General features: G+C 41.7%; 1 protein-coding gene across 1 annotated transcript; it reads right to left on the bottom strand.

Moving 5' to 3' along the window:
* Positions 1-6413: 6413 nt before the first annotated feature.
* On the bottom strand, positions 6414-9071 carry Erich5 (glutamate rich 5). The gene is made up of 2 exons (XM_090338769.1): positions 8135-9071; positions 6414-6660 (listed from the first exon to the last, which is right to left on the bottom strand). The coding sequence occupies exons 1-2, from the start codon at positions 9069-9071 to the stop codon at positions 6551-6553; spliced, it is 1047 nt and encodes a 348-aa protein (XP_090194895.1). The 3' UTR covers positions 6414-6550.
* Positions 9072-9454: the final 383 nt, after the last annotated feature.

The raw sequence follows: 9454 nt of genomic DNA, 5'->3' as shown, positions 1-9454 counted from the left end.
ACCACAAATGCCTTCCATGATGTTCTGCCTTAGGCCCAGAGCAGGCACTGGGTGCTGGTGTCTCACACCTGTAATCCTAGCTACTCAGAAGGTTGAGATCTGAGCTGAGCACGGTGGTTCACACCTTTAATCTTAGCTACTCAGGAGTCTGAGATCTGAGGATCAAGGTTCAAAGCCAGACTGGGTACAAAAGGACCTGAGACTCTTATCTCCAATTAACCTCTAGAAAATGGGAAGCAGGGCTTGGCTCAAGATTAGGGTGGTAGCCTTGAGCTGTAGAGGTCAGGAACAATACCCAAGCTGAGCTTAAGCCCCATAACCCACAGGAAAAAAAGAAAAAGAAAAAGAAGAAGATTGAGATCTAGGGATCACAGTTTGAAGCCAGCCCAAGCAGAATGTCTGTGAGACTCTTATCTCCAACTAATCGCTAGAAAATCAGAAGTGGAGGATGTAGCACTGTGGCTCAAGGGGTAGGGTGGTAGCCTTGAGCAGAAAAGCTCAGGAATAGCACTTTGTCCTGATTTTAAGTCCCACAACCAAAAACCAAACAAAAACAGAAAAAGGAATACTATAGTAGTTTCTTTTTATAAGAGTTCGATGGCTACAAACCCATATGCCTAGTCTACCAGTGCACTGACCCCAGAAGCACGATTTCCTAGTATATCTGGCAGGAGAACTGCAGCTTGGTTCAGCTCAGATTAGGAAAACACCATTCAGAAACCAATTACTCTAAGCTAGGAAATAAGATATCCTAGCTAGCTTGGGTTTAAGGTGCACAGTTTCATATAGGTCATAAGACTTTAAAATCAGGCCGGGAGTTTGGCCTAGAGGTAGAGTGCTTGCCTAGCATGCACAAAGACCCAGGTTCGATTCCTCAGTACCACATACATAGAAAAATCCTAAAAGTGATGCTGAAGCTCAATTGGTAGAGCTCTAGCCTTGAGAAAGTCCAAGGACAGTGCTCAGGCCCTGAGCTCAAGCCCAGAACTGGCAAAAAAAAAAAAAAAAAGACTTTAAAATCAAACACTAGAATGAAGCTTGAAGACCCAGCTCATACTGAAATCCTAGCTACCCCACCAGAATGATCTTTGTTTGAGGGTAGTAGCTGGGCAAAAAATGGGCATTTATCTCAACCACTAAACTGGTGGCACCCAACTATGAAGGAGGCTTAAGGAGGAGGATCATGGTACAGGAAGGCATGGGCAAAAATCAAGAGACTGTCCCCAAAGTCACTAAAGCAAAAAGGTCTGGGGGAATGGCTCAAGCCCCTTGCCTTATAAGAATGAGTCCCTCAATTCAAGCCTAGTTACAAAAGTTCGTAAATAAAAGAGCTGGAAATGAAGTGTAGGTGATCAAGTTAATTGTCTTGTTAATGGCTTGAGTCAGGTTTTTTTTTTTTTTTTTGGCAGTCCTGGGCTTGAACTCAGGGTCTGAACACTGTCCTTGGGCTTTCACAAAGCTAGAGCTCTACCACTTAAGCTATAGCACCACTTCCAGCTTTTCTATGTATGTGGTACTGTGGAATCAAACCTGAGTCTTCATGCATGCTCGGCAAACACTGTACCAGTAGGCCAAACTCCCAGCCCTTGAGTCAGGATTTTAAGTCTTATTTTCCACCCCAAAGAACAGCCACTGGGTTTTGTTATATGTGTGACACAAAATAATAAATATTGTATGTTGGCTTTTCAAACCTACTTCCAGCTACAGCATCTCTTGAATTTTAAGACATCCAAGAAGAAATACCTACATGTCTTTATGGTTTTCATCGTCCTTATCTTTGAGAGTATATAATTTAAAATTTGCTGTTTGTTTCTAAGGAACACAATGGTCAAAACAGTTTCCCAGCTTCTGAAATAATTCAGATAAATATAGTGGAATAGATTTTCAGACACTTTATTAGTTATAACAACTCATTCAATCAAAATCAAAGTATAAATATTGAACCAGCCGTAGAAAATAATTTTATTTAAAAAAAAAAAACACTTTGGCTGTAACTTGTCCTATAGCCAATTATATTTCATTATAAGAATGTTGTCATGGTTAAGTGAAAAGAACATTTATCCTCAAATATAGAACACCAGATTTGTACTAAGCCCCGTGAGTAGATGAACAAATGTGAACCTCTCCTGCCCTCAAAAGGGCTTACAATCTCCTCTCAAGTCTTCTACTGCTTCAGCAATTAGAAAACCTTAAAAATAATTCCAAGGCTGAGTATGTATCTCAGTAGTGGAACATTGGCCTAGCATGTACTAGGCCCTGGTGATTCCCAGAACCACGAGAAAACTTAAGAGCAGAATTCCAACTCAGTAAACTGTTCATCTATTACTCGTAAGTACTAATAGTGGTGATCTTATATTCACTACTATATAGCAAGCATTGAAACCTTCTCTATAGCTGTTATCTCCAGTAACTTCAGTGTAGAAACCTAAGTGCTCAATGGACTTGACATATCCATATTATAACTATAGTAAGTTTGCAACTAATATATATATATATATATATATAACACAATTCCTCATGTGCATGAACATATAACAATCCCTCATAAGATCAGCTGATGAATAGTGATGTTCTTGACTAATTCAATTGTAATTTAGATTTCATTTTTTAAAGTTTGTTGTCTGATATTAAATGGAAATGTATGCATCCATTACTAAGAAAAAATAAATCTTTTCATGCAATTATGACTTAAAGAATCATTCTGTGTTGTAGGAAATACCTACACAGAAACTTGTTTTTATCCAAATAAAAAGATTTTAGGAACTGATATCCATAAAACTTGAAATTGAGCCACATTGATTCATTGAACTACTTTTGTCCTCTCATTGAACTGCTGGTGGTAAACTGTTTTGGGGGAAGATCATCTTTAGGCCTGTGACTTTCCATGAGGTGCTGGGGCCTAAAGTCTCTTTAGAAAAATGGAATGCTTGCTGGGTACTGCTGGCTCACACCTGTAATCCTAGCTACTCAGGGGCTGAGATCTGAGGATCTGTAAAGACCCACATAGAGAGAGGAACCCCATTCTTAACTGAGCAGCCATTCTGTTGGTTATGCACTAAACTCAATCTGATCCTGCACATAAGTATAACCCGGTCCATAAAGAAGTTGCCTCAGAAAAACAAGCACAGAAAGCCATATAGTCTGGTATGCAATTCCCTGATAACAGAGCACAGAATACAGGAGCAGCCAGACCAGGTAGAGACATCCAATCAAGAATGAGAGCTCCTCCATCCTCCCTTTGTCTGCCAGAGTAGGGATAGCTCCTTCCCCCTCTCTTTGTCTATCGGGACAGCCCCCTGAAACCAATTGAGATGATAGGTCAGTTCAAACAGCAACCATGAAGTAACTACGGTATCAGTGGTCACTCATGTATGGCCTATGTGACCATATAGCTTTCCATTGGCCACTTGTGTGTGGCCAAGCCCAACCACGTGGCTGGTGACCTATAAAAGTAGCCTGAGAGATTAGGCAGAGTGGCTCTGTCTCACAACTTAGAGACGGCCCTGACCCACCAGTGAGAGGCGAGGTGTTGAAAAAAGCTTGGTTTGACCTCGACTTTTATGTCTGTCTCTTTTCTTTGATCACTGACCCTTACAGATCATGGTTCCAAGCTATTATCTCCAATTAATCACCAAAAAGTCAGAAATGGAGCTATGGCTCAAGTGGTAGAATGCAAGCCTTGAGTAAACAAACAAACAAAAAAACCCTCAGAGACAGCATCCAGGCTCTGGAACTACACATGGAATTTAACATAAAGTTACTAAGCTTGAGGAATCTTGACATGAAAATGAGTTTTCCTACATTTTCCAGATACAACTGGGATAGTGTCACACAAATTCATATTTTAAATGTATTGTTTTCTAAGAAACGTAAATTTGAATACTTGGTATTATTTATTCATTTATTGATTCAACAAATAGAATACTTCCTGTTTTCCTAAAGAGGTAAATGCCTTCGGGAGCAGGCACCAGCACCACCCCTTTCCCGAGTCTGATAGTACACTCAGCTCCTACACAGGCCTACAGGCCAGGCCTGGAACCTAGAACCTAGAATTGCTGACCAGGCTGCACCAGCCACCTTTGGGTCCCTTCAGGTCCCTTCCAGACTGTAAACTTGGTGATTTTTTTTTCCATGCTAAAGCGACAAGGATTAAAAAGCCTTCTAGAAAAAAAAAAAAAAAAAAAAAAAAAAGAGGTAAATGCCTACATTGAACACTACATTTTTTTTTTAAAGGGCGGGGTGGGGCCGGGAGTTTGGCCTAGTGGTAGAGTGCTTGCCAAGCATGCACAAAGACCTGGGTTCAATTCCTCGGTACCACATACACAGAAAAAAGCCAGAAGTCATGCTGTGGCTCAAATGGTAGAATGCTAGCCTCGAGAAAGCCCAAGGACAGTGCCCAGGCCCTGAGTTCATGCCCCAGAACTGGCAGAAAATAAGAGCTTGCTCTTAGAAGCTCCCTGAATTTAACAAGAGCTATATAGTGAGTGAATGTTGTTCTTAATGTACTGTTATTTCTCATCTCTTTGGTTGTCCCTTGGTTATTCTCATACAGTATCTTACAGTATCTTACCTTGTAATCTGGTATATTGTATACACATTTATTTGTTTATATGAAATAGGAAAGGGAAGGGGGAAAATAAGATGATTGGGAGGGGGGTGGAAGAAGGGAAATGGGGACAAAAACATGAGAAGGGGTATCAATGTGTGAGAAGTAATGCTCCTTCTATCTGGCGAATATAACTGTAACCCCTCTATTAATTACAATAAAAATATATGAAAAAGAAAAAGAAACAGTACTTACTCTTAATGAAATCATTTCAAGCCAGCCTCTATTTTGCAGGAAAGAGAGAGCATCTGCTCAATAAACTCTTCCTGTTGTTCATCCAAATGCTTTAAAATAAGATGCATTAAGCTAATATTCAGATCAGAATAAAAATGATACCCTCTTCTCTGTGCCCTGTATTTTAAATAATTAATCACAGGCCATCTTAGTAGCATTTTAATGTGAAAGTTGATCTAAAAGAGTGCAATTAATTTCCCTAAGCACTTACCTTAAAATACATATTTACAAAAATACTCCACCAAATAACAGAATTGGATTCTATTATTCATGAATTTAAGGCACTTACCAGTAGATAAGTCAACTATTACATTATTACTCACAAATTCAGCAAGGGATTTACTTTAAAAATCCCTTGGATTGGCTCTAGGAGAATTCTTTAAAAATTACTTTCTAACAGGGTGCTGGTGGCTCATGTTTGGAATGTAACAACTCAGGAGGCTGAGATCTGAGGATCACAGTTCAAAGCCAGCCCTAACAGGAAGGGCCATAAGACTTATCTCAATCACCAAAAAGCTGGAAGTTGAGCTGTTGTTCAATATGGTTGAGTACTACCCTGGAGCAATAAAAGCTAAGGGACTTCCCAGGCCCTGAGTTCAAGCCCAATGACCAAAAGAAAAAAAAATTCTATGATGCATCATTTTAACAAAATATTATAAATGTTTTTTAAAATTTTGATTTTTTTAGCTCTATCTACTTCCAAAACCTAACACTCAGGAAGACTCCATGTGGATAATACTTCTAGGACTTAATCTGGTCATTTGTTGCCTTTGAACGACATTAAAAATAGAATTCATTTCAAATTCTTCTAGTGTTAGTCAATGGATAACATCAAAGTGCATTATGTGAGTAAAACCACATAGAAAATGTAGAACCTTTCATGGTGAATAGAACCTTTCATGGTGAAAGATGCCCAATCTAACAGCACCAAATGCTTTATATTATGCCTTGCAGTCTAGGAATCTGTAGTCATGTGTAGCCTTACAGAGAAAAGGTAATTAGATTACTGCTTTAAAGGTTCTTATTAGCTACAATATGTCAGAAATCACAGGAATATTTTGTCCTATGATTTTTGGTGGTTTTCATTCTCATCACAACTACATGACTTTACTATCGTAAGTTTCCCTAAAATGCGCTAACTTCTTTCTCTAGCCCACCTAGATCTAAAAGCTTATGATTTCTTTTCAAGATCACATTTTTCTATTCCATTGCCACAACAAATGAGTCACTCTTACACTCTTAAACAATCATACATCCCAGTTTTTACTGGCTCCGACTATTATGTATATAATTATCCTAAGTAACAAAGAAACCTGGCTTCAGTGTAGCAGTTGTATGGAATAATACAGACAAGAACCTAACATCATTCTTTTTTTTTTTTTTTTTTTTGCCAGTCCTGGGCTTGAGCTCAGGGCCTGAGCACTGTCCTTGGACTTTCTCAAGGTTAGAGCTCTACCACTTGAGCCTCAGCACCACTTCTGGCTTTTTTCTATGTATGTGGTACCGAGGAACCGAACCCGGGTCTTCATGCATGCTAGGCAAGCACTTTAACCACTAGGCCAAACTCCCGGCCTCCTAACATCATTCTTGTGGTTCCAGCAGTGTGTATCTAAGCATAGTCCTGCTATAAAACATGGAGCTGTAGAAAGGTCAGATCCATAACCACAGGCTGTAACAGAGGACAGCACACCTTTCTTTCACCATCCCGATCTATGGGGCTGCTGACAGATCCACAGTTTCTATTTCCTCCTCTTTTGTTTCAGCCCCTCCGCTTGCTTTCTCATTCTCCATCTCTGTTTCCACCTTTTCTCCTGTCTCACCTGAAAAATTAACCAAAGGAGATTTTAAGGTATACTCACTTACCATGAACAAGAAACAATCTGCTATGTGGCTTACCAATGGGGACAGCCCTTGTTCTTCCAGCTGTTGTCAATAAAGGTACTCAGCCCATACATGGAACCTGAAGAACTTGGGAGGAAAAAAATCTACAAATTTTAGCCTTCAGTGGTTGATTCTATTTTTTCTTTTTTGTCAGTCCCAGGGCTTGAACTCAGGGCCTGACACTATCCTTGGACACTTTTTTGTTAAAGGCTAGTGCTCTGCCATTTGAGCCACAGTGCCACTTCTGGCTTTTTTTCTGTGTATGTGGTACTGAGGAATCAAACCTGACTTTGTGCATGCTAGGTGAGCACTCTACCACTAGGCCACAGTCCTGGCCCATGGTTGATTCTATTTAACCATCAAACCCTAGGTTAAAGTTTGGACTGTTGGGCTGGGAATATCTCTTAGTGGTAGAGTGTTTGCCTAGCATACATGAAGCCCAGTGTTCTATTCCTCTGTCCCACAAAAACAGAAAGAGCTGGAAGTGGCACTGGGGCTCAAGTGGTAGAGTGGTAGCCTTGAGCAAAACAAGCTCAGGGACAGTGCCCAGGCCCAGAGTTCAGGCCCCAGGACAAGAAAGATCTTGGTGTTGGCTCCCATCTGTAATCCCAGCTACTCAAGAAGCTGAGATCTGAGGATCACTGCCCAGACAGGAAAGTCCATAAGACTCATGTCCAATTAACCATCGAAAAGCTGGAAATGGATCTGTGGTTCAAATGGTATGGCTCTAGGCTTGAACAGGAAAGCTCAAAGACGGTGCCAGAGTTCAAGCCAGAGGCCCTAACCAAAAATAAGGTGCTAGAAAGTGAATAGAGTTGGGCGTGGTGGCTCACGCCTGTAATCCTAGCTACTCAGGAGGCTGAGATCTGAGAATCAAGATTCAAAGGAGTTGAGACTCTTTTTTTTTTTTTTTTTTTTTTTGCCAGTCCTGGGCTTGAGCTCAGGGCCTGAGCACTGTCCTTGGACTTTCTCAAGGCTAGAGCTCTACCACTTGAGCCTCAGCACCACTTCCGGCTTTTTTCTATGTATGTAGTACCGAGGAATCGAACCCGGGTCTTCAGGCATGCTAGGCAAGCACTTTAACCACTAGGCCAAACTCCCGGCCCCAGGAGTTGAGACTCTTATTTCCAATTAACTACTAAAAAATGGGAAGTGGAGCTTGGGTAGGGCGGGGTAGGGTGGTAGCCTCGAGCTGAATTGCTCAGGACAGAGCCCAGGCCAGTTCAAGTCCCATGACACACACACACACACACACACACACACATACAAGTGAACAGAGAGCACTGTTTCCCAAGGCTTTTTGCTTTGGGTCAAATGAACATCAACTGTCTGACAGACTTCAGTGACTGCCAGACACCTGTCCTCCTCCAAAGCTCATCTAAATAATCTGAATCTTGGACAGCTAAGTTTCACCTTCAATGTGCTCTTCCTCTGCCTTCGTGTGTATTTCGCTGGCAAGTTCCACATTTGCTGCTATCTCTGGATTTCCTTCCAGTTGTTCTGTGCTTCCAGCCATCCCTTCAGGTGGAATCTTCTCCATGCTTCCGGAGGCTTTAGGAGTTTTAGTGAGTGACTCATTCATTCCAGGTGTTTGCACAAAGTGACTTCCATGTGATGCTGGTGTCTCATTCTCTCTGGGAATTATTCCTAAAACTTGCAACTGTTTGTCTTTTTCTGAAATTTCTGAAAGTGTCTGGTCCTTGACTGTTTGCACTAACTCACTTTCTTCTACTAGTTCTGGAGAGTTGTTCTCTTTGGTAACTGTATCTGGGAGTTGAGACTGCTCATCCTTTTCCACTGCTTGCAACTGCAGCTCTCCAGCTGTTTCCAGAGCACTCCCTGCTGTCCCTAGCTCCAGGACTCCAGCTATTTGAGGCTCTTCAGGAGTTTCTCCAGCTTCAGAAGAGTCTCTCTCCCCGGCTGTCTGCAAAGGTTGAGTCTCTGCTTCTGTTCCTAAAGGTTCAGAGTCTGCCTTTGCTTCCAAAGGCGGAGCCTCAGGCACTGCGTCCACATGGCTCTTCTTTTCTTCTGCTCCTGGGGTGTCATTGCCAGCTGGCTGCGATGGCTCAGAATTTCCCTGTTCCCCCAGAGGCTGAGGCTCCTCTGGGGGTCCTGACTGTTCTATGGTGTCCTTTTCAGGGGTGAGTTCCTTCGTCAGTGGCTGTTCATGGTAGAATTGAACCCCATTAGCTGTAGGCACCACTGAAGCCTTGGGCTTCTCTACTGGGGGATGACTCTCCCTCTGCAGGCGGCCACGAAACATGGATTCTCTTCCCCCTGCACTTGGTTTGGGTTGGACCGCGCAGGACTCACTTTCCTCTGCAGTGGAAAAAAATTTAGAGTTACCCATTGGGTCATTCAGTTGAAAATAAAAGAGGTGAAAACACAAGTTGTTAGTTTTTCTCTTGAAAAAGTAAATGATATCAAGAAACAGATTTAAAGCCTCCAGTTCCAGTTTTTGTTTTGTTTTGTTGTTAGCTAATTAACAGGAGGCGGTAAGAATCCCATGAATATTTGTCTGCCTGGACTGGCATCAAGCCTCGATCCTCAGTCTCAGCCTCCTAAGTTGAGGATTATAGGTCTGACCATCGGCACCCAGGAAAGCTATCAGCGTTTACTACAGGACCATTATAGCAGTGCTGGAAGGGAAGGAGGAAGGGAGAGAAGGAAACACACTCCAAATGAATCGCACTTAGGACTGTTTTCCTTCTTGTTTTGACATATACATATATA

This window comes from Megascapheus bottae, chromosome 9, assembly GCF_031878675.1.
Source record: "Megascapheus bottae isolate mThoBot1 chromosome 9, mThoBot2.hap1, whole genome shotgun sequence".
Taxonomy (NCBI): domain Eukaryota; kingdom Metazoa; phylum Chordata; class Mammalia; order Rodentia; family Geomyidae; genus Megascapheus; species Megascapheus bottae.
This window is presented reverse-complemented; position numbering and strand designations above follow the sequence as displayed.

Excerpts from the sequence above, each read along its gene's own strand:
- Erich5 (XM_090338769.1), bottom strand. The coding sequence starts at position 9,071 with ATGGGTAACTCTAAATTTTTTTCCACTGCAGAGGAAAGTGAGTCCTGC. Across the intron at positions 6,661-8,134 it reads AGAGGAAGAGCACATTGAAG|GTGAGACAGGAGAAAAGGTG; the intron begins GTGAAACTTAGC and ends TTAATTTTTCAG.